The sequence below is a fragment of the Molothrus ater genome, chromosome 13 (assembly GCF_012460135.2).
Source record: "Molothrus ater isolate BHLD 08-10-18 breed brown headed cowbird chromosome 13, BPBGC_Mater_1.1, whole genome shotgun sequence".
Taxonomy (NCBI): domain Eukaryota; kingdom Metazoa; phylum Chordata; class Aves; order Passeriformes; family Icteridae; genus Molothrus; species Molothrus ater.
The window spans coordinates 13,837,706-13,865,473 of NC_050490.2; the positions used below are offsets into that span (position 1 = coordinate 13,837,706).

At 44.7% G+C, this 27,768-nt stretch overlaps 1 protein-coding gene across 1 annotated transcript in view; it reads right to left on the bottom strand.

Moving 5' to 3' along the window:
• Positions 1-380: 380 nt before the first annotated feature.
• AKAP13 (A-kinase anchoring protein 13) overlaps positions 381-27,768 on the bottom strand; it is a 206,499-nt gene continuing 179,111 nt past the window's right edge. The window contains exons 21-41 of the mRNA XM_036389369.2: positions 24,393-24,564; positions 21,152-21,219; positions 20,612-20,678; positions 19,314-19,449; positions 18,277-18,389; positions 17,574-17,720; positions 16,770-17,020; positions 16,016-16,141; positions 15,793-15,910; positions 15,019-15,267; positions 12,777-12,853; positions 11,254-11,435; positions 11,090-11,172; positions 10,587-10,766; positions 9,684-9,848; positions 7,564-7,634; positions 7,009-7,053; positions 5,820-5,870; positions 5,059-5,508; positions 3,091-3,403; positions 381-2,257 (exon numbers count right to left, since the gene is read on the bottom strand). Coding sequence (XP_036245262.1) covers positions 2,208-2,257; positions 3,091-3,403; positions 5,059-5,508; positions 5,820-5,870; positions 7,009-7,053; positions 7,564-7,634; positions 9,684-9,848; positions 10,587-10,766; positions 11,090-11,172; positions 11,254-11,435; positions 12,777-12,853; positions 15,019-15,267; positions 15,793-15,910; positions 16,016-16,141; positions 16,770-17,020; positions 17,574-17,720; positions 18,277-18,389; positions 19,314-19,449; positions 20,612-20,678; positions 21,152-21,219; positions 24,393-24,564 — 3,114 coding nt within the window. The 3' untranslated portion in view covers positions 381-2,207. The remainder of the gene's footprint in view (positions 2,258-3,090; positions 3,404-5,058; positions 5,509-5,819; positions 5,871-7,008; positions 7,054-7,563; positions 7,635-9,683; positions 9,849-10,586; positions 10,767-11,089; positions 11,173-11,253; positions 11,436-12,776; positions 12,854-15,018; positions 15,268-15,792; positions 15,911-16,015; positions 16,142-16,769; positions 17,021-17,573; positions 17,721-18,276; positions 18,390-19,313; positions 19,450-20,611; positions 20,679-21,151; positions 21,220-24,392; positions 24,565-27,768) is intronic.

The window sequence follows — 27,768 nt, forward strand, 5'->3', positions numbered from 1 at the left end:
TGCCTTGAAGAAAGCTCTCAGCTGAAAATTGTGTGACTTTGGGCATGGAATGAGTGCCAAGCAGCACTGCCCAACCCCATGGTTTGTAGGAAACAGGGAGATGAGAACATTTGGTTACCAATCTTTTGGTAAGAAAACAAAACAAATAAACAAACAAAAAAAAAAAAAAGGGGGGGAAAGAGAAAAAAAACCTCAAACTATTCCCCAAACAAAAGCAAAAGTAAAAAGAAATAAAAAAATAAAACCAAGTAAACTTTTTTTAAAAAACTCTTTCAGATAAAATGAAAGATAAATATTTTTGCAAGCCCTGCTTGCAATTAAGAACAAGCACCAAATAATAGTTAAAAAAAAAAAACCAAAATAAAAATAAATCTCAACCCTTTTTCCTTTCTTTTTTTTTTTTCCTCTTTTTCTTTTGAGTTTAATAGTGTAGAGAGCTTCCAAAGCAAGCAGGGTTCCTGCACCAAGACAGCCCAGCCCAAGCATCCATCTCACCATCAATGCTGCTGATACTCATCAGCACTAACTCTGAAAATTGCTGCGGGTCACCAGCTCATGACAAGCCTGAGAGCAAACTGAAATCAAACAATAGTACAGGAAGAGAAATTATTTGTTATTTCAAAGAAAAAAACAACTGGTAGGAAAGGAAATGTACCTGACAGCTTCAAACTCTTGAGCAAAACCTTGACCTATTCTGAAGCTGGTAACCATTTACAAATCCACTTGGGTAATTCTCCTGACAGGGTTTGGAAGAAAGGTGATTTTTGAGAAAAATATGTCTTGTTGCATTTCTCCTCCCCCACTGAACACATGCCTGTATTCCCCAACTCTACAGACACCCCACAGCTGGCACAGCAAGAGCTGCCCTTGGACCTTCCTGTTCTGCACAGACACTCCCCCCCAGAGGCCATGGGGACACACCACACTGGCCCCCAGACCTGTCCCACAGGGGCTTTGTCCATCAGAACCTTTTTCTACCCAGAAATGGTTCCTCAGTGCCTGGTATTGCACAGCCATAGGGCCAGGAGCCATCTCCCTGGAGCTTGCCCTGTCTCACGGACCTGCTCGGACACTGCTGCTCTCACTCTGCCTCAGAAACCAGCAGGGCACGTGAGAAAATCCAGACAAACAGAAGCCCAGCAGCAGCACAAAAAGCAGGCTAAGAAAAACACAAAGAACAGAACAAAGATCCCTAAAAGCAGATTTTTAGCCACCCCCCGACTCAGTCATTAGCCTTGTATGGGGATGTCAAATGCAACTGGAGAGATCTGGCAAAAACATGATCTTTACTTCAGGGATGGGAGGGAGTGAGCTGGAGCTTGAAGAGATTGTGTTGAAAATGTTGCTTACTGTTGTTTCCATTTGAACAGTCTGTTCTGGCTCCCTGGGATTGCCTTACCAGCCTACCAAAATTCTCTTTTCTGCGCCATTTCAAATCTACCCAATAATGTTCTGCTCGACTCTAGAAACAGTTTGACATTTGATTCCTCTGTCCCACAGAAATCGTTCAGAATTATTTTAAATTTTAATTTTTATCCTCTGAGTTGCTGTTTCTGAATGCTGTTACTGCTTCCTGGTGTAATGTACCCTTCTGAAACCGAACATCCCCTGTCCCACGAGCACAAAAGGGGTGTGCAGGTCACTGTGTTACAGTCGGAGCAGTAAGGGCAAGATATTTAATATCTACACACTCCCTGAAAGTCCTCAGGTATCATCCATCCCCATGGGTGGACCTTGGCTGTAGGGACTGTAAGCATATCCCAGTGGATACATAGATACATATATGTACATATACAGTATATCTATATATGCCAGTGTGTACGCACCATTTGTAGAGTCCTAATCTTTTGCTAAATCCTTGATTTTGGTTCTTTTCCCCAGAAAAGGGGAATTTGAAGGCACAGACCCCTTAAGGCTATGTTCTCTCATCCTTTAGCAATAAGAAGAGACAGACAACATCTATCCCAATCCGTTTGACCCAGGTTTGCACAGGGAGATGGTCCTGTGTGCTGTGCAGGCACAGCCTCTGCAGGGAGAATTCACCTAAAACAACAGGAGAGAGGCCCTTATCCACCACTTAGCAGACTTCAGAACTTTTTTTTATTTAAAACCTCCAGATGCTCGTCCAGTGCAGGCACCAGCCGCGTGCTGTGTCACAGGCAGGGAGATGTCCACGGTGCCAATGCCACCACTGGAACAGTCCATGCTCAGCAGAAGATCTCCTCACCCTCTGCAGGTGCTTCTGACGAGTGAGAATCTGTAAAAACAGCATGTGGGAATCACTATGGGAACAGAGGGACACAGCAGGCAGAGTGGGGCTCCATGTGCACAGAAACCCCGCTGTCTGCCAAATCCACCAGGCCCCTTAAAAGATGAACCTTAAAAGATGTTCAGTTCCCTGATGAGCTACCGTGAAATTACACCTTGTAATGGGTGAGACTTCCTGTGCACAAGGAGCTGGAAAACATCAGTGAGCTAGCATGAATGAAACTGGTCATCCGAGGGCATGTGATCAAATTTCATGTGGGTCAGAGGTTTGAGGTGCAGCTCTGAGTCCTAAGGGGATGCAAAACTATCAGGCCAAAAAAAAGAAAAACAAAAACCCTGTATGTTTTTGTTTCAGATCAAGAAACAAAACAGACCAGCTTGAGGGGAGAGGCCAGCAGAAGGCTTGTGGGTATCATTTCCACACTGCCACAGAGCTAACACAGACATCAATGCCTCAGGAGCTGCAAGAGCCAGGAGCATCCCAGCAGCAGCTCCTTCTGAAAGCACTGACACTGAAGCAGAGTATTTTCTCCTTGAAGCAGAGAATCCAGCCCATGGAGGCTGCTCAGGATGGGATGGGAAGAAACAATGAGAAGAATGTGTGTCCCTCTGACAACCCCAGGGGCTGCAGAACAGGCAGAAACACCCATGGAAGATCATTTCAGGCTGAGAAATCCACTCAGCACAGCTGCTCTTCCCCATCCCTGTGTCACCATCCTCATTTCCAGCCAGATTCTGTGGCTTCCACAAGTTCACTGGCTGCAGGAAAACAGCCAGCTTACCAACCCTGAAAAAATACCTGTGAGCTCCCCTGACACTCACCAGACTGCTGGGAGCGATGTCCCCTGCCCTTTTTCTTCTTTTCCTTCTTCTCCTTTGGTTTGGCTAAACTGAAGAGGCGAGTAGGCATCTGGGTCTGTTCCTCAGCTGCCTTGTTAGTCTGGTTTGTTGTGCTAAGCAAATGGAAAGTGCTTTTCTCTTTGTGTGTCCTTGAAAGACTGTTCCTTTTGGGGGAGACAGACAGTTCTGCATCAAAGTGCCCTTGTTTAGGAAGGGAAGGGTTCTTCTGCATGGAGGATTCGTGAATGCTGGACTGGGAGGAGACTCTGGCAAGTTTCTCATGTAGGTTTGAAACCTAGGAAGGAAAAGGGTCTCATGAAAGAAGCTAGCAGAGAACATGGACAGAAAAGGGGTGTTCCAGACCACTCACAGGGGTGAACATCCAGCCCATTCACCAGGTAAAACAACCTTCCCATCCAGGCAAAGTAAAGAGAGAAAAGCCCTCTCTGTTCAAGATGAAAATACGAGGCACGGAAAGAGTAACACTCCACTATCTTTTGCTCCTACATGCACTCTGCTATGTATCAACAAGCCAAGGGCAAATATTCTCTAAGATCTCAATAGCAAGACTCACCCTGCATCATTTGCACACACAGATGGTGGCAGGAGGCCAAGGAGCAGCGTGCCTCTCTGGGAAGGGAACGCCAGCACACGGCACAGCAGCCCCATGTGTCAAAGGAAGCCTTCCCAAGCAAAAGATGAAAGCAAAAGCATTTTTCCTGATTTTTTTTTTCCTAACGGCTGTCTCAGGATGTAATTGAGCTTGCACATTCAAAGGGAAGATCAAAACAAGCCCAACAAAGCTTGACTGAACACTCTATTAATAGCTCTGCAATGTCAGTCAGATACCTGCTTTGAGAAGGTGCTTCCTTCTCCTAAATCTCTTAGGCCTTGCAGGCATTTTACCTCTCAGCTTCTCCCACAGCACCCATGGCCCTTGTCTGCAAGTGCTTGGAGCTGGAACAGCTTCACTGGCTGCTTGGAAAACTTCTGGCTTGATCAGGAGCCAGGTGGGAGGGAGCAGGACCTCCTTTGGTGATGAGCTTTTCAGAGCTCACTGCTCAGCTCCACAATTAGGCCGTTCAGGTATCGAAAATCATTCCCATTCTGCAATCCAACATTTATAAACTAACTCTGCTATAGCTCTAAGCAAATTACAGTCAGAATTAGTGACTGACAAACTAACAAATGATCAACAGGCTTAAGGATTAAATTCAGTCTATGTTTGGCCAGCGGTGCTGGCTCTCCTCAGTCAGACTGCTGCACAGTTGTAAAGGAATAAACCTCAGCTTGCTGAAAATGCCCAAACCAGGACCTGTGTGTGAGTTTTCCTTTGTGCTTGTGAGCAGTCAGACACCAGAAGCCTCTTCCAGCAGAGCTGGGAACCTTTGCTGACTGAGCCACGACTGGACTGCAGGTGCTTGGTCGTTCAGGACAGGGGCAATGCCATCTTTTTGCTGGATATTGAGAATACTTTTGGGGATGGATGTCAGCATGTGAACTTGCCCTGCAATTATCAGCTTCACAAGTGGTTTTTGTGACAGCTGGAGGCTGGAGGTTACCCACAACACTCAGGCTGTTTCTGTGAAGGACTGACTGCTCCCCAGAGCTCAGCTCCTGGGTGAAGGCCAACATCATGCAGTGTCAACCCCCTGGGACTGCCTGCCACCTCCTCTCTGCCATCCCTCAACACAGACAGGGAAGTGGGCAGAGCTCACTGGCCAGGCAGCCCCAATACACCATGAAGCACCAACAGTGGCAGTGCCTCAGCAGCTCCAGAGGTGCAAAAGCAGCAGCGCTGCACATCACATGCAAGGGGAAGAGCCAGTTATAAATAGCAGTGCCCAGATGTCTGGCAGCTGTGAGGGGCACGCAGTTCACCCAGGAGCTGGCTGGGAGCTCCCTGCAGGGCTCAGCTTCCCAAGGAGCCTGGCTGTTGGCATCCTTTACCTGGTTGTGGTCGGGCTCCTGCCGCATCTGAGCAAATCTCTCCACGTCCTGCTTCAGCTGCACCTTCTCCCTCTCCAGCTGCTTCTGGGCGGCGCGCAGCCTCTCCAGGTCGAGCTGGTAGGCCGCCTTCTTCACCTGCAGCTCCTCCCGCTCCCGCTCCAGCTCCTGCCTCTGCCTCTGCAGCTGCTCCTCGCGCTGCGCCAGCTCGGCCTCGTGCTCCGCCAGCTCCTTCTCACGCACTTCCCACTCCTTCTCCCTCCTCCTCCTCTCCTCCTGGTGCTGCGTCTGCTGCTTCTTCAGGTTGGCCAGCTCCTGGCGCTGCTTCTCCAGGCTGCGCTGCTTCTCCTGCTCCAGCAGCGAGGTGGGCCGGGACGAGCCTCGGCTCGGAGCCCTCTCGCTCAGAGCCAGCTTCTGGTCCTCGATGTAGGTGTCCTGCTGCAGCACCACGACCTGGCAGAGGGGACAGAGATCACTGCAGCACCCCATCCCATCCCTGAAAACCCCAGGGTGCTGTACTGAAGCCCTTCTGATCCCAGCCCAGCACTGCTGCCCGGTTACCAAAGCATGCTGGCAAAGCAGATCCCCCAGCAGCTTCCCAAATTCAGGCCAGCACTGGTTCCCTTAGGCAGCAGCTCATTCCCACATCCTGCAAGCTGGCCGAAGAGTGTCCAGCCATGCAGGGCTGTGACACAAGGGGCAAAGCACAACAAGCAGCTCAGGCAAAGCAGTGTGTTGGGAGCAGGATGAAGGGCTAAGCCTACCTGCAAAGCAGTGAGCAGCTTATGGAGGCTGGTAATGGTTTGGAGGACCTGCTGCAAGAAAACAGAAGTGTTGCTGTTAGATCTCACTGGGTGCTGGGTACGTGGACAGCACCTTCTCCTGCTCTGTGTCCCACCAGTGGGTCTGACAAGATGCACAGCCATCCCTCTGCACCCTGCTTTTCCTCACTCTTCCCTTGCAATGACTGCATCAGCCCCCAGTACGCCAACAGATCCCTTGAACATCTCCCAGAAGTGCCTGGCATCACCTTCCTCCCTTCTTTAGCTGTCATTGCAGCAGGGGAAGGAACATCTGCAGAGGCACCTCCTGGCACAGAGCTCATGGGAAGTCCTAGGTTGTCTCTGCAAACCATTTTCCACATCATCTTGCTCAAGAACAAGGTGAATAATTGAGATGATGCCCAGAAGTCCACTTAAAAATTTCAGGAAAACAAAAAAAGCAATCTTTAAATAGATGTGGACTATTTGTACCCTTCTCCCCCAGCTGACCCATACAAGACCCACTGCCACCAGGCAGAAAAGCTGCACTAGAGCAGGCAACACAAGTGCAGAAGGTGTGTTCTTGGAAGCTTTCTGAAAACACAGAAATGCAAACACCTCATGCATCAATACAGAGCAAGCTACTTTGGAGTTATGCTCTATCCCTAAATTTAGCCTAGCTAAAAATTTCTCTGAATCTCTCATATCCTACAATTAATTTCAAGAAGAAAAAGGAGCACTTCAGTATTTGCAGTAGTGGAGTGATAGCCAGTATTAAGAGAACTGCTTCTCATTTTGTCATTAATGCTAATTGGGAGTTATGAATGTGTATCAAAGGGAGAATAGAAATCTAATTGCCCCAATTCACTGCACCTGCAACATAAAATTAAACTCTCTCTGTCTGCAGATGCACAATAAATACAGCCCTGTGCATCCTGGTGGTAATTAACCCTTGCTGCTTATAATCAGCACACATCATCTTGCTGGCAAGCAGATGACAATCAGTGAATTCTCTGTCTAAACACCCAAGGTTAAGCAAATAAATGACACAGTGGGTTCAGCTTAATATATTTAAAAGTCTAGATGTGCTTCAGCAAATTGAATGTGTTTTCTTCTACATTATCACCTATTGAGACAAATTCTCTAGCCACTTAAATGAAGGGAACAGCTGAGCAATGGAATCAATTCTTACCTCGTTATCCCTTTTCAGCATGAACATCAAATTAGCATTTCCACCCTATGACAAGATCACAAATTTAATATGAGGACAATGAAAAATCATAGCAAATGTCTTCTGAAGCTGAACTAATGACACATCCATTAAACACACCCCTCCACCTTCCATTTTGGGAGAATTCATGCATGTTTTTAGGCCATTTAGAATCCTATAGAATAAAATGTTAATTAGGTATTATTTTGCAGTTATGTGATGGATCGATCCCCAGAAAGAAAAGGTGCAAGGCTGTAGCTGACCTTAGCATTTCAATAACAATGCAAAATTAAGCAAATGCTTTGGCTGACCTGCAGACAGGTGGTAGCTAACCTGTGCCATTAAGGAGTACAACTGATTTGCAGTGGTTTTCAAGTCAGTCGTTTTGCGTGCATATTTCACCTTTTATTTTATTTTATTTTTAAGTTATTAGCATGTATCTAATTGTCAATAAATTTTCAGGCATTTTTTTAAGGCTAGAGCTGTCACTCCTGAAATCTGAACTCAGTGGTGGCAGACACACAAATCAAGCCATACCTTCTTTAAAATGCTGTCTGACTCTGTTCTCCGGAGGTCCTGAGCATCATCGCCTTCATCTTTCGCTCCACCTAAAGGAAGAAGGCAGCATTGACATCAGTTATTCAACATTTTAAGGCAGAGATGAACTTGCTAAAGTCTGAGGAATTTAATACAGGAAACTCACGTGTTCCACAAAAGCGGACACAGAGCTCTTGACATTTTAACTAAATGAATTTGAGCCCTAAATATACAGAACACGTCAGCACTACCAGCAAAAGTGGATGTGAATTTAGATTAGGGTTGACTTTGGTTTCAGAGAACGTGCTGATAAATTCAGCTATTAGCTGGTGCTCTGTCTAGCCCCTGCACTGCTGTCTACTACCACAGAATACTTGCTGAGAAGACATGAGGCAGCATAAGAGCAGATGGAGGATGATAACAGAATCATATCAGGGTATATTATTGCAGGTATAGTTTCAATGCCTCTCTTGTGCAAGTTAATTTACATCTGGGTCAGATACTGCTGTGCAACACCCTGTGTAATTCTATGCTAACAATTTATCATTAACCTTAGCTATCAGATACCTGGATCTTCAAAGGGACACTGGGCTTCTCTTTCTAACTTCCCCCGGATGGCTCATATCAGTGCTCCTGAGCAAGACTGAGCTGACCTGTGGGGACACGAGGGCTCTGACCCTCCCCCTGTGCTGCCTTTCTGCTCAGAAGGAGTCACACAGACCTTCCATCCTCTAGCTCTTGCCAAGACTACTGTACTCCTGTTGCCAGCTGAGATGCACCCCATGGGGAAAACCCACACCTGCAGCGGCGACTTTGCTTCTGCCACTCTTAAAGACTTTACACAAACCTGAATCTGCAGCAGTGTGAAGGACACCACAGCTGGTGGAAAGGCCCTCTCCTCCCCCCGCCCCCGAGGCTGGCTCTGCTGTTAGAGGCTGACCCTCAAGTCCTCCTAACAGACCTGCTCTCCTGCGCCACGTCCTGGGACCTTCCACCTCTCTGCAGGAGGAAACTCCTCCCTTCTGCTTTGCTGGAGGGGAGAACGAAGGGGAGTCATGTTATAAGCCTTGCCCGAGGTTTCACAGGTTGTGAACAGAAGAACTGGAGAGAATGCCAGGTTTCATACCTCCTGGGCAGAACAAATAGGCCCTGCATTCTTTTCCCAAAATCTCCCAAGACCCTACAACTACTGAATTAGAATCAGAGGGTATTTCTACAGAAAACTTAGATTTTGGGCAACAGCTCGAGGTTGTCCCATTCATCGTTGCAACAGAGAGAGGCACAGCCCTCAACGAACCCCTCCAGTGTGAGTATTTTGTCATCATGATGACAAGGCCTTTGGGGCTCTCCAGGAGAGCTGGGAAAGCCTCTACATAGTTCTCATGTCTGACTGTCTGGAGCTAACACTGCTCCTTTAATGCAGGAGGTCAGACGAGGTCCAACGATGCCAGTGCTGAGACAGACACTAGCACAGCAAAACTGGTTGTATTGGGAGTGTGACTAAGACCACAGAGAAAGGAATTTGAGGACAGGGAAGTTTCTGATGACTAGAGCAAAGAAAGAGGGCATTGGGAAGCAGCCAAGTATGCAGCTGAAATAAGTAGTCACGCATTTCTTTGGGAGAGACTTAATTGGAGGAATAATACATGCAGACGTAGGTGGAACATAAATGCACAGAGAGCAGAGACGGGGAGAAGGTGTTTGATTCAGCAATATGCACATCCATTTGTAAATGCAACAGCATCAGGTTCCTGCTGGGAAGAAAAGTGAAGAACAAAGAACAGACCTGTAGATATTACAATAATAACATGAAGAAACTAATTTATTGAGAAGCCAAATGCTTTCATGTGGCACATAAGTAAAATAGCAAGTATTACTTAGAGAGAGCACAGAGAGGAGTGAAGAGTTCAGATGTTCAACTCTTGTATAGCCACAGGTTCTCAGCTACCATCAATCCACCTGTACATAAGCTTTTTTTCCTAATCTGTGATTTAATCTGTCACCTATTGTTGGAGAGGAGTTGTGAAACCCAAACCACCAGCTGAAGTCCTTCTGAAGCAAGAGGATACGATGACGTGTGTTATTAACAAATTCCGATGAGCACACACAGAACTACTCACCCTTGGAGGCGTTCATCTGATGACTGTCAAATCCTCCAAAAGTTTCTGCCCTTCTAGGGAGTGAGATGGGGCCAACTCCTCCCTCCTGATCCATGGCAGTGCTGCTGACCTGCTGTCCAAGGGCAGTGCCCAGGCTCCTGTTCACCAGGTGTTGCAGCAGTTCAACTGATAAAAAGCAGCAAAGTCTTTGTTAAAGCCCACCTCAAGTTTCTGAGCTATTTTCATCCCCGCCTGAGCTCAGGTCAGAAATTATTTGGTGTACAAAGAATCTAGGTTTCTGTGACAATGACGTGAACAGTACACACTGCCCCTGCAAAAACTCACTCTGTCTGACCACTAACTCCAACTCTTGGAGCTCTGCAAAAAGCTTACACCTCCCTCTCTTCCTTCAGGCAACCTCAATGTTCTCTGACAACAGCACTTAATAATTTTAGCCTCTCCAAAGATCATACTGGAAAGTAGCCTGAGTTTCCACCTACCCTTGCCTTTGTCAACAGAACTGCTTGTCCCTTGCAGGCACCACAAGCTCCTGCTGGAACCCAAGCCCCACCCTTACATCTTGCTGAGACTGAAGAACAGCAAAAGCCTGGATGGTCCAAATTTCAGCCAAGGATAAATCCCATGCTGTTCCTGACCCCAAAGAAGGTTCAATGCATGGTTTTCTTTGTGCTGACTTTCCTGCCTTCTTTCAACACCCTCACAATACCTGCTTCCTTTCCTGATCCTCATGATCTGTCCCTGAGACAATACCAGGAGGAACAGTTTCTCCTTATCTTGTTATTCTGACAAAGAGAAGATGTCCCCTGCAAAACTGGTGCTTGAGAAATGATGCCTTCACTGATTACTATATAGTAACCAATTATAGTTGGTTACTATAATTTACATGTCACATGACTGGCTCACCTTCATTTATTGCTGATTTCATGATTTCCTCTCCTTTTGGAGCCTCTTCTGTGTTGGCTCTGAAGAGCAGCCTGGAGCCTGATGTCTCCTCCTGCACAGAACTGTCTGCCATGTCCTGGAAGATCTTCGTCTTCTCCTCCAGCAAGAGCAGGATCTGTTTATCCTTCTGCTGAAGTTGTTCTGTGGGGGTGAACAGAAAACAGGGATGAAGACAAAATAAAAGCTTTGGCAAGGAAACCTGAGCTATTCCTGAGATATTGGCCCCATCTAGTGGAGCATGACAAAATGTGCTGGGCTTGGCAGCACAACAGTGCCCTGGGCAATCTGGCACAGCAGGCTCGGAAAATAAATAATGCAAGGAAGGCAATCTGCAAACCAGGACTGCAGCTATTTGCTGGATGCAGGACTGAAAAAAGTCACACTTCGACCACAAAACCCAATCCAAAGAACTCCCATACACTTTTCTACAGGGGCTCCCCAGCTCTGTTCCAGGCAGATTTTACCTTTCAGCCCTCTCACTTTCGCATCGGATAACTTCTTTTCAACCTCAGACTCACAAGGGACTCCTTCATCTTCATCTCTATCCCTGGACAGGAGACACAGCTCAATTACTACAGGAACACACCCAGTGCACCCCCTGCCCCACAAGAAGAGCTGAGTGCCTTACATGGTGTGCATTGTGTCCTGAATGATCTGTATCCAGCCGTTGCGCTCTTCTTTGGAGCTGGCATGGACTTCCACCATCTCGGGATCCTTTCCAACCATGCTGATCAGGAACAAACCCTTCTCTTCATGAGCCACTTCTCGTACAATCAGCTTCTTCAGAGAGATCACAGTGGATTTCTGGTCCTTCAGATGGAAAGAAATGGGTGAGGAGGGGGACCAGAGCTTGCTCCCAGATTCAAACTAGCATTGAAAAGGTCTCAATAAACCATAGTGCTACATCTCTCAGGTTTGTAAACATTTTCTGAACATATTGGTTAATTAAAAAAAACCAAAATCATTTAAATGGGGTCAAACAAAAGGGATGGGTTTGCTTTCCTCCAACAGTTATGTAGGAAAAGCAATTTTACCTCACTCCATTTCAAGAAAGAATTAATTTTAAATTGAATTTGTGGTTTTGTAAACTGTACCATATTTTGCTCTGATCTCATTCTCTACTGACCACACTCTTCCTGTCATTAATATCACAGCTCCTTACACTTGGTGCAACTTGCTAACCTGCTTACACACAGTGTCTTCACCATCTCTCTCCAGAATAAAGCCTTGTTCCCAAATCCCACAAAACCTCTGCTGTTCTCAGACACTCACAGCTGACTGCTGTGTCAGAACCTGTGTGTGAGGTGATGTTCACCGTGTGCTAGGTGTCTCTGTGTCATCAGTCTGCTGGGTTACAGTGTCCCCAGGCTGCTGTGTCATCTGCACAGGAGCTAGCCCCTTTGTGCATTGTACCACATGCTGCAGCTGGGGTGATCTGGTTCACTGGCAGTGCCTGTATGCAAATCAGCTTCCCCTGTGTAGGGCACCGAGCCTGTGCAGAGGGTTGGTGGAACTGGAATAACAAATTATCAGCTTTCAAAATGCTCAGAGTGGAAAGGTCACAAGGTTTATCCAGTCTAGACCATGCCTGGAAGGTACAGCCCAGCAGACTCCATCAGGCACCAGGTTTTCTTTATCAGGTCAATGTGCCCAGCCCTTTTTGGGGGCTTGCCCTCAAGCCTAATGTTTTTGCTCCTGCACATTACAAATGTATTTCTCTGACATTTATTTTCAAGCTGTTCTGTTGAATTTACCTGCCCTGGCATTTCACCTCACTGCCCCCTGCAGCAGCTCACAGTGCATTTGGACATTTCCTTCAGCTGAGGTTCATTTTTGCAAAGTTTGCATCCCCTCACCCCCTCCCAGCCCAGTCACTGCTCCAGTGTGCACAAACTGCAAAGCACAAGTGTTTCCAGTGACAGTCAGGTTTTCAAGGCCAATTATCAGCTGTGCTAAGGCACTGCAGGAAGGGGAGGTGGGGCATGAAGACATGTTTTCCCATCAAAAAGAATGGAGTCTGCTCAGCAAACAAAAATGTTCTGAGCAAGAAAATTAAGTTGTTTAGCAGGCAACTGCTGGCTTTGCTGCACAATACAACATCACGGGTCTCTCACATAGGAAAGTAAGGAGGAAAAAAGGTTGAGCCCTTACCAGTGAGGCGAAGACATATTTCTGGTCCTTCTCCTGAAGGAACACGAGCATGTCAGAGAGGAGAACAGCCTGGACTTCTGCAAAAGGAGAAGCACACCACTGCAGTATAACCACACAACTCACCCCAGATTTCTTGCAATAACACCAGTGCTGGGGAGCAGCAGGGCTGGTTCTGCAAATCCTGAAAGCAAGATCAACCTCCCAGCTGGCAGGAGGAGCAAGGGCAGTTCCTGGAGATGCCAGATCAGGGTAGCTCTGAACCAGCTTTGCATGAAGCAGGACACATCAGCACCTGGGCATCCTGCAGGATTTGCTCTCACCCACGGGAGCAGGGGTGCTCCTCTCCAGCCACATGCTCACTACCAGTTAAGACATGGGCATAACAGTGAAAGCCAGAAACATTCATTCAATAGAAGCTCTGTTTTCTCAAACAATCAATATTTCAGCCCTCAAGCAAAATATCTGCACAGGAAGTTTTGGATTTTATGGTTCTCTTGATGAGTGGTTTGCAGGGTGTAAATTATCGTGCAATAACAACATTTGTCAGCTGCAGTTTCTTTCCCAGGAAATACTGACTTCAGGAGCCACCAGTAATTCTGCTCTCAGACAAACACAGCTCTGAGGGGAGCCTGCATGAGACACAGGACCTGGCTTTCTTTCACGGGAGAAGGAAACACAGCCTCAAGCCAACAGAGGATTTTAAATCAGCCTTTTCCCAGAGTACACGTAGAGCCTTCCAAGTCTCCTAATAACATATCATAAAGCTGCACAGCAACTACCAAGTGTAATGCCCCACCCAGACCCCTCAGTACAAAGAGGTTTTGTGTAATGTACTTGGGAAATCTTGTGATAGAAAGGAAGCAAACCAGAAACTTAAATCATCCCATGGGTAAATCCTTCCAGTCTGTTTTGGGAAGACAGAATCCATTCCAGATAAAAGAACCACCAAACTTTAAGCAAAGCTGCAAAATGAAATCCAGGCTCTGGGAGGTTTGCAGAAGGCGGCATTTGACTGCCTTTTTCTCTGTTCCATGCACTTTGCAAGAGTGGAAATGCTAAAACCCTTAAACAAAAGTTCCTCCTATAATTTTTGGTGCTCCATTTCAAATACCACAAAATAACCTGAATATATGAACAATTTACTCTCTCCCTGGGTCTGCAGCCTGCCTGCAGGACCTACCTTGCCTGGGAGTCTGCACTAAAGACATGTTTGTGCATTTCTATGACTAAGAAATGCAAATGGAGCCTGTGCTTATCGCGATTTCACAACAGCAGCAGAACTTGCTTCATCCACCATCTGAAGGCAGTAGCAGTCTTGGGTGCCTAGAAATCATCTGTAAACTTCCTGCTTCCAAAACCTCAAAATAAATCATACCCCATACGGAATTCCACGTTATCACCACCTCCCTGCACAGCACGGCATCAGGCTCCCAGGCCCCATTCATGCCCACAGACCATAATTTAATCAGCTAGTGCTGCAGGGAGGAAGGGAAGCCCAGCCTTCCTGCCAAGCCTGAGGCACAGCCCTGTCTGCTCTTACTGCTACCGTGGTCCCAGCTGAAAGTTTCCTTGGGAGATTTAGCTTTTAGCTCACTAGAGAACTTCAGTGCACAGCACCTTAAAAAAACTACTTCCACCTGATAACAAACAAAAAGCAACTCAAGAAAACACTGACCCAACAAGAGGGAGCTGCAGGGACACCAGAGCCTCTCCTGAACAGTTTGTGTCAATAGTTTACGAGGTTCAAGAGCAACAAATACCTGGGACATCTCCCTGGATCCCAGTGAAACTGGGATGGTACTGCTGCAGATGTGCCACAGCCCTTGGAGGGAAGGAAAGGCCTGGAAAGTTGAGGCTGGGTTCTACATTTAGCCAGCACAACTCCTGGAACCGTGGCACAGGCATGGAGATCTGACTCCATGCTCTGGGCAACTGCAGCCCCATCATGTCCTCCTGGTCAAAGCATCCCTCAGCAAGTCAGTGACACACTGAGGTGTCACTGCCACCCGAGCCCTCAGCAGACATGCAGTCACCAGGAGGAAAAGCAGCTCTCTATCACCTCAGAACCCACACAAGTAATTGGAAATGCAATGGGGAGTGGGGGTACAGCAGGGGAAAGCTGGTGTCACAATCTATCAAAGCAAAAGAATACATCAAGGGTGGAGGCACCGATCTGAGCACTAATCCTACACCCAGAGAGGTGAGCTGCATCCTTTCTCAGCAAAAGGCAGGAGAGCCTTACCTTTTAATCGGCCTGCTGAGTTTTTTAGTGAAACAGGCCCATCTCGGATGAGTTTCCGATGCGTCAAGTCCTCTCTTGCAAACATCTGGCCACTCTTCATCCTCATGATGGACTTGCTGTCTGTCCGGTTGTAAATCTCCCCAAGACGCATTTTCTTTTCATACTTGCTGACTTTGCTGTTGACTGCAGCAATCACATCTTTAACAAGGTTTAATGACTGAGTCAAGTCTTCATGCTCCACTTCATTTTCTTTCAAAAAGAAACAGAAACATCTCGATTTGACTTTGTGCAATCTAACTTCCCACTTTTACTTCCTTCCTTCCTCTTCTCCCAAGTTCCCACATTATAACTTTTTAATACTTAAATGAGACATTTTTATGAGACATTTTTCTGCCTTAAAGAGAGCTTCACAAAACCCTTTACATATACATGGTTGAGACTGGAGAATATTCCAATACACTTTGCATATAAGACAGTAGAGATGAAATGCACAAATTAACTACATATTTTAGCCAATACCAAAAAAAACAAGCTAGGAGACTTTTGGAGTCTAGGCATGTTGCTCCATAACTAGCTACAGACAGTCTTCTAACAACTAAATCAAGGTACCTAAACAACTAATCCTAAGTGGAAGTACTGAATTTAGTAATCTCTTTGCAGTGATGTGAGACAACGACTGGATTAGCTGGTAAAAAATCTGCTTCAGCTGTAAAGGATCAAAACTTCACACTGGACAAACAAATATGAGCTTAGAATAGAGGAGCTGGTCCCTACCTTTGGTGTACTGCAGTATCCTTTGCAAAAGGACTGGGTACTTTGTAATTCTCTGTGTTACCAACAAGATACATTCAGGAATCCCAAGACGCCTCACCAGGGAGCTGCTCATTTTTTTCTAAGGAGCAAAGAAGAAAATTTCAGTTCTGCAGCAAAACGCTCCCCCAGAGTGCAGAAAGGACACATCTTTTCCATTGGGTACATCTGTCCTTCCAGGTCCTACCTTGATAAATGCCTGAAAGCGCTTTTCCTTTGTGTAAAGATCTTTGAAGTAATTGACGGCCTCGTTGTGGTGCCCGCAGAATTTGCCGTACGTTTTCTTCATTCGCTCAGCGTTCTCCCCAGAGAACTGCAAAGAAAGGGACACACAGCTCCAGCCTGCACTCAGCTCCTGGGGTGACATGCCAGCAGTGCCTGCCAGGCTCTCAGAAGAACTTGATGAAATCAAATTAGTCCAAAGCATGCTCGACCATGCAAGGAGATCTCTAGAGAGTAAAGAGCTGCACTGGGGACTTCACTGAGCTCACACCCAGGGCAAAATTTGCAACTCCACTCCCATGGCTTAAAAGCCAACGACAAAAAGAGTCAAAACAAGACAAAAAGAAGATAGAAACCGTGGATAAAGAAAAGTAAAATGATCCACTCTGAGTTAAACACCAGGTCAGTAATGCAGCCAAGAGACATACTGGGCATATTTAGCTGTGAGCTCCTGTCTACACTCCAGTCTGTGGTCAAACTGTTTTGTGCCTGTCAGTGAACGCTTCTCTTTCCCACAAAATGAACTAAATTAATTTTCAACAGTGGACCTTCCTCTCAAAGAGCATAAAGTGCTTCAAAAAGCAGAGACAAAGATTTTTATGTGTAAAGAGTAAAGGTGCCACCAGCTATGCTTATCTGACAGGCACAAACAGGAGGGAAGGAAAAGCATCTGGCTTCCAGCTGTGCTCTCAGAACTGCAAACATTTTCCAGCACTTACTTGATTCACTAGGATGTCACCTATCCTCCTGATAACAAAGTTCTTTTCACTTTTGTCTGCCAGTGACTCCTTCTTCCTTTCCAGAATCCGCTGGAAAAACTGACTGTGGATGTGCAGCAAGTTTTCCAGGCAGGGAAAGAGCTTGTCCACGGCTTGCTGATCGTATTGCAGTTCCTTCAACATGCCTGCACTGTACACATCGTTCATGATCTTCAGGGTGCGGACGTGGTGCATTTCTGTCTGCATCAGTTCTGCATGGGATGAGGACAAGAGTTCATGGGTTAGAGCACAAGGAAAAGCTGCCATTAGAAAGCTTTGCCATAACTGGGCTCCTCTAAGTGGTTTCAAAAAAATTTCATGTCAGGAATTGTAACATCAGTCAAGAGTTTCATGTGTGAGAGAAACAGGGGGGAAGAGGCATCCCAGCAGAGAGCTTTGGATGTTGCTGCTGGGGTCTCAACCTTCAGCCCTGATATCTTCTCCTTCCTAACACCTCACTGCCAGCCTCCACACATCCATCCCCCTTTTGCCATACAGGATGGCTCCTGAATCCCTCAGGAAAAGACTTCGTAGTTAGCTGCTTGTGGTGGAACCCAGTTTGAAAGTCATCAGCAGACAAATGAGGAGAGGCAATTCCTGGGGGTTTTGATGGCTTCTGGATATGTGAAATGCATAAAGACAGCTTTCACAGAATACATTACATTTCTAGGAACTTCAAGAATTAAAGTTTGGCTTTTGAGGAAACCAAATCAATGTTCCTATCAAGGAGCTGTTTACAGTGAGTGAAAAGTGAAGATGTCTCACCGTAAATCACATCTTGCCGCTTGACAACATCTTTGTATTGCTGCTGTAGGAACTTGCTGTCCACTACTTGGCTCCAGGACTCTGCCTCCAGCTGCTTGGAATCTAATTCCAGGTCTCCCATGAGCTGTCCTTCATTCATGTCTGCACCTTCACAAAGCAATAAAAGTGCCATTAAGATGTGGGTAATTTGTCCCATTTGAGATTCCTGTCTAATTATTCAGGTTTAGGCTTCGTCAGTCACACCACAGACATCACACACATTCTCCTTTACTGACACAAATGATCACATACCACATAAAGAGTAGTTATGAAAAACATTTTAAAAGTTATTTCCTAGTTTCCTGTTCACTGTTTTCACATGGACCAAATTCTAGCTCAGATAATGTATTCCTAATCTGCCATGAAATGACATTGCAGTTAAATAAAAAACCACAACAGAAGAGGAAATGTTTGTCCCTAAGCTAAATTCCAAGTAACTCAACTGTAACTGAAACCTTCTAAATGTTTTTCCGTAATTCAATGAGCTAAAGAAATTACTATGTGGGGCTTTGTTTTAGTTTATCATACTAATATTCTGAGATTAAAATAAATGCACTTTAATTGTCCATTATAAAAGAAGACAATTGCTGAAAATGGATTTTCTATTTCTGGAAAGCAGCACTGAGACCTTCCTTCTCCTATAAATGCCATGGAGATCTCTTACCTTCATCAACCAGCGACTCCATGGATTCATTAACCCGGCTGATTTTATGTAAAGAGTCTGTTGACTGCGACAGGAATTTCCAAGTGTGTATTAAGCTGTCATCGTTCCCAACTCTGCAGAAAAACAGAACACACAATATTGTTTATGACAAAAACCCAGCCAAATGTACTTTCAGATAAGCAGAATAAATGCATTTAAAATATGAATTGAAAAACAAAGCCAGCACTGCATGGTTATGTACAGAAATGTGCTTTTATGTGTTGTTTACTAACTACCCACTGGAGCTTGAGAAGCTGTAAGTGCTACAGTTGTGAGTGACGGTACTTTCCATAAAGAACCACTCCTGAGCTTTCATAGTTTGGACAACTCCATTCCAGTCACGTCCCATCCTCATTGCCCTTGGAGCAAACAGTGCAAAAAAACACCACACCAAAGACTCTACAAGAATCCTTATCACTAGCCCTGGGAAAGATCAGAAAATGGACTGAAGTTCCCAATGAATAGCCAGGACATCCAAATTGCCCAGAATAAGCCAGTCCCTGCCTCACATGTAGAACTGCTCAATATGCAAGTACAGTAGGAACCATAAATTAGATTTTCTTCTATGTTTTTTTGTAATGAATTATGTATAATGCAGTCTAAAAACAGGAAGACTGCAGCTCTGTGCCTTCACCCTCTTGTTATGGACACAAAAGTTAATATTATACCTGACCTGCAAATGTCAGAGCACCTGGCCCAAGGCAAGGGAATTTATTCCTAGGAGCCCAGAGCATCCCTGGGAAGTGGCCTTGAATCTACCAGGCAAACTCAGCTGTGCCTCTGAACTCCTGCCATGACTAAACTAACTCACATAATATTGTGCAGAGGATAACTGATGGTATCATATAGAACATGACTATTTCTCTGTTTGTGATCCCCTTTGTACCTTTAACGCAAGTCACAGCACGTGAACTTATTTTCAGTGAGATCGCATTTCTTCATGTCAGCAGTGTCAGATAACACACACACAGAGTCAGGTGTGCAGGGAGGAGCCTTACCCTGCAATGTTCTGTATGGAGACACTTTTGGAGAGTGCAGAGGGCTGCTGTGACCTCCTGTTGCCGAAGCTGGAGGTGACGGTGCTCTCGTCGGGCGCGAGGATCGCGGAGCGCGGGCGCTCCTTGGGCTGCGAGCCTGCAACAGAAGGGTGGGACAACAGTCAGCCCATGCAAACACCTGAACCACTGCTCACTGGCATGGGGACCACTTAAAAGGATCCAGACCCTGAAATCACTGCCTTTTCTTTCTAGAATCACCCCCAGGGGGTGTCAGCAGTTAGGAACAGCCATAGGAAGGGAAGATCATTGACACCTGAGCAGAACTCACTGCACTGTGCTTGAGTTACCCAGGTGGGATCTGCAACTCCAGAAACACACATGGGGAACTGAATTTAACTGTTTTGATAATTAATCACATGTCACAATCCACCATGTTGCTTTTTTATTTCACTGGACACATAGTCATATAAATCTTGCTGTTTCAGGTCAAACTCTTTGAGATGGGTTTCTCTTATCAATAGGTACCACAGAGAAATGATAATCCTGACTTCATTATACAATCACATACCCTTAGGTAATCTGTTCATATTAATTCCAGATTTCTCCTTCTTCAGATGCATTTCTGCTATCTGGAGCAACACCTCTGAACTTCATAATAAATACCACAGTGATTACAACTGTATTATATAGTGTGGTTCCATATAAGCTATCATTTATTTTATCAAAGCTTATCACTTAAGCTTATCAAATCATGGCCCTACAAAACCAGTCTGGGCTATTTCACACCTAATCTTCATCCTTGGTGACACTGGGTCACTCTGCAGTGCAGTGTGTATCTCAGCAAAGGCAGGAACAGTTTGTCAGTATTCCTCCCACTCAAAATTAAACTTTCTATTTTGCCTATCTCAAAGCCCAAGACTATTTAAACAAAACATAATTGTGTTTTAAATCCTCTCCACTTAATAGTCATAGTTCCCATGTCAGACACCCATGGACATAGGCTGCACCTTCCAAATTTTGTGGCCTTAACAGGTATAGGCATTCTGCAAGCTATGACAAGTGATTTTTCTAAATCTGAGATGATTTTACATTTCCTTAAACTCTCCACAGACACTGCAGAAGGGGATGAACTCTGTACAACTTCGAAGTCTCAAATATTGCTTAGCATGCACAGAAGATGCTCTCATCCCTGCTTTGTTAAAACCTTACTTTTCATAATATCAAGTATCAGTTGTCAGAACATTTAAGAACTGCAGACACAGACCACTCCCAAAGCAGAGGGAAAGAAATTGTCTTACTTTTGTTTCTCATGGTTACTGTGGGTAATGAAGAGGTATCGTGTGCCTGCAGCATCCCTCTCTGTGGCTGAAAGAAAAATGAAATTCACTTTAATTTCTTCATCCCTTCTCCCAGAAGGTTGTGACATATAACTAAAACAAAAAAAAGCTAATTTTTTTTCCTGAAGCCTCTCAGTGTATGTGTATTTTAAAATATATTTGTATTTTCTCTGAATGAAGTGGGCAAAATAACAGATGGAGAAATGTGCAGCAAATATGAAAATGTGAAAGTGATGACAATACTGAAGTGAACTGAAATCATAATTGCACAAATATTACTTAGCTTGGAGAAGCAGGTTCCTTGCATTTGGGGCAAGCAATGAAATCTGTATATTCCTCATATAAACAGTATGCTTAACAGTTTTTGTTATGTGAAAGCTTCAGCACTGGGGCTGAAGTTCTTTACAACAAACTGGAAACTTTGTGACATGTGGCAGAAAGTGTTTTATATATATATACACACACATATATATTTTCAGTAGAGTAGGTGAAATCCCTTACCTTCATTTTGACCTTTGCACAAGAAGCAAAATTCTCCTTACAGCCTTTGTGAACAATTGCATTACAGTCTGTCAAAAAAAACCCAAAAACCAAAAACCAATTAATTAAACAAAACCCCACAGAAAACAGGTCCATTTTTGCTGTTTGTAATCTGAACTGTTAACTTACACAACTGAGAATTGTAACTTTTAGGCATCATTGTGGTTTGCATGACTAGTTGAGACAGAGGCTTCTTTCCAGGAAAATTAGCCTTTTGTTAATAATATTTCCTCAGAGAATTTAACAGGAAGTTCTGTTTAAAAATCAATGCAAGGTTGGATTGTCAGGGGTCTTAGATTAAAGAAAAAAAAAAAGAAAAAAAAAACCTGATGGCATTATCCCTCTGAAAGTAAGGTGGAAAGCAGAAGCATGAGACAGAAACAGAAATCAATTGTAGAGCCAGTATTTCTCTGAAAAGACAAATACTGTTCTCATCAAGACAAGGACTATGAGAACAAAAAGACAGGAGGAGGATGGAGAAATTAATTTACATAAACTCAGAGACCATGGATAAGATCTATGGCACAGAACCCAAGTGCTGCTGTATTGCAGGGTTACCAGAAAAGGTAACAGGAGCAGCATCTGTCAGGAATCCTTGAGGTTGGGACTTCCTGCTGGAAACTGAAGTTTTGGTCCAAAAGCATCACATTCACCAATGCAAAGACCGTCATACTTCAAATTTGCTGCATATATGCCAGAGCAAAAACTGAGTGACTTGATTTTTTGGTTTGGTGTTTTGTTTTTTTTTTTTTAATACCCTGAGTCTGCCCATGACTTCTGCCAGCAGATTTCCGGGAATCAAAGTTTTCAAAGATGAATAAAACTCCCTTTTTTTTTTCCAATAAGAATTGAGAAATGGGTTTCAGGCTTTAACTCTTTTGGCAGATGCAAGATCAGAGCTCAAGATGAGATTCAGTAGCTTAGAAAAAAGTATTTCCACTTATTCATGACAACACTAACACAGATAATGAACTGTATTTTACAAGTAAGTGTGAAGTTCTGAATTATTTCTTGAAGCAGAAAAAAAACGAAAAAATTCTATGTCCAAAATGACAAAATATGCTCACGCTTCTAGAATCTCTTACATTTGGGATGACTCAACAAAAGCCAGTAACTCTGCTACTTTGACAGAGATGAGGGTAAGGTCATAGGGTGCTGCTATTCTGACAATGTCTCACAATTTCCTGTGTACAAGAAGACAGAACAAAGCAACCTGAAAACTTTTGCAAAAACCCACAAGTGCTGTAAGCTTGCAGACAAAACAAGAAGGAGGAACAGAACCTGCTCTTCTGGTGCATGAACAGAGGCAGTGAGCCAATTCAGAATCATGAAATTCACACTCAAGCCTTGAAAGCGTGAAGACAGCTCTTTAGTGTGTACCATTTGGCAAAAAAAAAAAAAGGATTTTTCATGTTATTCATGTTAAAAAATCTGGTTGTAGGGACTTTATTCCTCCAATTCAACTCTTCAGCAAGAAGGAAGTTCCTCTAACTCCTGTGTGTCACTAGTATTAATAACTACAACCTCCAAAACCTTATTTTCTGCATCACTGATCAAAAAAAAAAGGAAAAAAGACAAGGCAGAATGCTACTAAAAATCAGGGTCTTTTGCTTGCCTATTTGTTTCAGAGTATCCACAATCTTTCAGCATTGAGTAGATGTTTCAGGAAGCTGGGGAGGCATAACTGAAAAGCTGAGACATGGATTTAAAATACCCAGTGCTTTAAAAGGCATTAAAAGTCATCCATAGGTGAGACAGAGCAGTGGTGGTAGCACCAGCCTACATCAGCACAGGAAGATCAGAGCCTCTGCTGCTGCTTATCCATCATTTCCAAAGCATCTGAGGCTGATTTTTAGATGTAATGGGAGAAAGAACCACTCGCTGATGTGAGCTCTCAACATAGGCCTTCACCAATTTTTTATGACATTCATTTCCTGGCCAATGCAGAAAACATGCAACAATTGTGCATCGTGCCTTGAAAACAAGGAAAGAACATCTGTACTAAAACACATGACATTGTTGGGTTATTTTAACTCCTTAGCATATAGAGCATTAAACTGGGATATATTTGATGTTCTACGTGGCTTCAGAAGCTGTTAAGAAAGTCAAGTCGGGAAAGGGAGAGGATGCATTTGAGGGTTTGTAATTGTTGATGTTTTACATTTCCCATCAGGCTGACACAGAGTGCGTCTCAGACAAACAACTCTGCTGAAATCTCTTCCAGGAAACTCAGAAGTGGCATTTGGGATTCAGCTGGCTGCTCCTTCCCCTGCTCACATCCACCAGCAGGAATGGAAGGCTCCAGCCTGGGAGCAGTTCCCGCAGTCGCTTTGACTCATTTCTAAGCTCGTGGAGAAAAAAATTACTAACACTAAGGAGAGGAAAGCCTTTTCCACTGAGCTATAGTGGGAGAAAAAATGGGTTTTGTCTGCATGTTCTATAGCTTTGGGCTGCTGCATGAGCCAAGCAGCATTCTGGTCCTGACCACACAAACACCACTGACCTTATCGAGCTGCAGGCAGGGGAAACCGTCTGATAAGAAATGAGAACAAAATCCCCAATCTCTGAGAAACCTTCAGTGAGGTTCCCACCATGCCTGTCCTGCACTGCATGTCCTTCACATGCACACAGGTACCAGTCATTTGACCTGTGATGCAATTTCTTGTTCAAAGGGAGCAGGGGGTCACCATTTCCTTTTTGTACCATGTGGTTCCCACTGTGGGCTCAGTATTTCAGAGACTAAAGCAATACACCACAGAGGGGTGGGACTTTTTTTCCCCCCACTGCACATAGAAGCCATGATCCAAGCCAGCTGTCCTGTCTTGTCCTCCATGATCCAAGCCAGCTGTCCCTGTCCTTTGTCCATCTTATCAAAGCACCTCAGCTCCAAGCCACTACATGCAGCTGAAATAACCAAAGTTCTCCTGACTGATAGAGCCCAACAAGGGGTAGAAAATCCCATGGCCTGTTGTGATGGCTGAGCTCAGGCTTAGGAAGGAGGTTTCAGGACACCTCCATGCAGCCACGACTCATTTCAGTCCAGTTTCCACAAGGCAACACACCACTCCATATATCATTATCTCCAAAGCCTCCCTCCCACCTCATATCCTCAAGCAAAAGGAAAATAAAGTGTAAGGTTTGCATTTTCCATGCCAGATTCAATGAAAAATAAAAGGAAGGGGGGGGAACCCCCCTGACTTACTTGCACAGTAGTACGAATCCTTATTGAAAGGCTTCATACAGTGGTAACAGGTTGCTTGGGCTACAACGGAGGTTGCAGTGAAGAGATGTCCATTCAACAGCTTCTTATCTTTTTCCTTCTCCTTGGAATCTTTGTCCTTCTCTTTAGTCTTCTCTTTATCTTTCTCTTTTTCCTGCCGAGACAGAATGACCCAAAGCCTTGTCACTGGCTGAGGTCTCTCCCCCAGTTACAGATTGCTCAGTGTTTGCCTTTGGTATCGATCGAGGTGCACCTGAACAATGGCCATGTGTCTGCACAGCTCTCCCTTCAAAAAGCCCCTGTGGAAGTGGATTTACATACTACTGACTCACACAGGTGTCTCACCACTGCAGATGACACCGAGTCTGTTCTGAAGGCACTTATTTCCTTCTACTTTTGTTTTATACTTGCTTGGCTTTAATGACTTTACCTCTTTTCTTTTTCTGGGCTCTCATCAGCCTCTTCAGCACGTTAAATAAATTGTGTTAAATGCAAATACCACATGTAGTGTGTATCAGACTTTCAACACAGCTAATTTTTAAGGTCAAACCATAAGGCTCGTGATTTTCAACTGCATTTCTAATGGAGAACACAAGCTCTTCCTCAGTGCCTCTACAGCCTTACTGCCAAAATATTTCCACCTCTGTTTTCCTTCCAACTAGCAACTTTTTCAACAGTTACATGCAACCCCAAGTAACTGTGTGAAGCTTTTTGGCAAAATGGATCTTTTACAAACTCTCAACCTATGGCACCAAACAAAGGCTGGGGAATAACAGCAACACCATAAAAGAGCCTCTGATCTTCCACAGGCCACCACTCAACCTCTAGGCTACTCAGCTTTGGAAAGATGACAAGCACAGACAGCTTCTCCAACTCTTAGCAGAGTTTTTGCTTCTTTTCTGTCTCTACCTTAGATAGAAAATACTAAATACTAAAAATCTGAAACATTTTTCCCTGCAGCCTTTCATGGATTTGGAATTCTTCCAAACAAATTTTAAAGGAAACTCCACAGAAAAACTCTGAATTTGAATTACAATAACTCCTTGTCTTTCCATATACCAACCTACAAAATGTTTATGATATGAGTCAACTCCAGGTCTGTACTTTTGACTGTTGCTGCAGATTTCCTGGCACTTGAAGGAGAATCTTTACCAGAAACTGGTAAAGGCTTCTGTCAGCTTATCTTTGCATTTTGTTATTTATTTTGTTATCTTTGCATTTTGTTATTTGTTACTGTTCCAGCCTGAATATCAGAGAGCTGCAGAGCTGCCCACATCAGCAACTGCCATGAAGTGGCTTAAAGAGGGATGGAGCTCTGCAGCCACTGCAGGGAAACTGTTGAGCCCTGGATGATACACTCACACCATGAGGAACTCAGCCTCAGGACTCCTCTCCCAACACATCCCAGGCAAAATGCCAGTGCCTGAGTCTCTCCCTGCAAAGTGTCAAACAGAAAGTCTATTTACTGGCCCCAAACACTGTTTTGTTCTGCAAATAAGCAAAACTAGGAGTATTACCATATGGAATAATCCTGTCTGAAGGAGAAAAGCTGCCAGAAAAGAAGTCTGCATTGCGTCACATCTCCGCCTCCTCTGAGCCATCAGCTTGGCTCACACCACCCCACAGGAACCTCCACTGCCCCATTTTCCACCCACTGACCCGACCACTTTAACCATACCCAGTCTGGGAGGATTCAGGAACTAAAACTCTGCAGTTTAGGTCTGGGCTGATGGTACCAAGCTGATTCCTGGAGTTTTGCTCTACTTCCAAGCCTTGTGAAGCTCCAGGAGAAAAGATCACTCTAAGCTCCAGCCAAATCTTGCGACTCTCATGCTGAAAGAGATTTCCCATCCTATACTTTAAACCTACCTGAAGTTCACTGCAAAACACAGCAATTCTGAAGTCTAATTTTAATTTCATATAAAGCCCCAGGAAAAACAGGAAATCAGTTCACCACTTTCAAAAAGGAAACAGCAAACTCCACACAAGGGCTGCCAGCCACTCCCCTTAAGGACAAGGTCTCACAGTGAGATTTTTTTTCAGCTATTTCTTTTCTCCTGCGGCAGTTACTGGAACTTTATTTAAAGAAGGACTGTAGGAACAAGACTATATTTGTGCTGTTGGAGCTGCCAGTGAGATTTGGAGCCCAGCTTCGTGGCTGAAGTGATGTGCCAGAGCAGGCACCACGGCAGGTACGGCGGCACCGCCGCGGCAGAGGCTCCCACTCCCCGGGAACCACGCAGCTCTTACCTCCCAGTGCTTCAGTCCCACCAGCTTCACTGTTATCTGAGGCACTTCTGAGAATCTATTCCATTTCATGGACATCCTTTCCCTGGGCAGGAGAACTGCTCCCCACCAGGAGCTGCTCCCCGCTAGCCCATGGCGATGCCGGAGGCTGCGGCAGGGCCGGGGACAGGAGGCACAGCACGGAGGAGTTGAGCAAAAAGGGGGAGGGGCAGGACGATTGCTGACTTCCTTAAAGATGATTTTAGCTGTTTTGCTGTTGCTTCCATCTTGCCCTACCTTAGCTTCCACTGCTAAAAAAATACAAAGCTAAAAACCAAACCCATACATGAAAAAAAATGATGTGATTAATGTTTTACAAGTCAATATAAGACCACCTTTTTTAAAGGTAGAAGGGAGTAAATCAAACACTCTGTGATGTTTGGGCTACAGAAAAAGTGAATTTTCACATACCTCAGTGTTGCTATGTAGTACTTCAGCAAACAAAGCGCTGCAGAAGTTGCCCAGACAGAGAGGTTTTGTGTGTTTGAGCTCCTCCTGCTCTGCAGGTCACATATATTCCCTGTCTGCTAATCCTTTCAAACACTTGCAACTCCTACAATACACCCTGAAACGCTGCTGCTGGCACAGCACTGCCTTATTACCGTGCAAGGCCAACGAAAAAGAGAAATTACTCATGCTAATTGTTGTAATTTCTCAGAAAGTCTTGACCAAAATTAAAAAAAAAAGAGGGCTTTTTCCAGAACTGAGAAATATAGAGCATGTTTAAAACTGCAAATGTGAATCAGGGCACTCTGCTAATGGCAAGAGATTCACTGATAATCCAAAATAACAAGCCAGGCAAGGGTAAATTCCTGCCCACTTCTATCAGTATCCCTCCCCTCCAGTTAGTGCTCTAAACACCCCTTTATTTTTAATGTTTTTTTTTTTACATAACTCTCTGCATTTTCCAAAAGGCTCAGATGTGCTTTATTTTACTTAATTTCATCTGAGAAAACTGCATTTCTGAAGGTCAGGAGATAAGTAAAACTAAGCTGGAAAGACATTGAAGCCTCCCTCCCTCCTGACAGCCCAGAAACCAACTTCCTGTGTCAAACTTCTCCTTTCAAGGTTT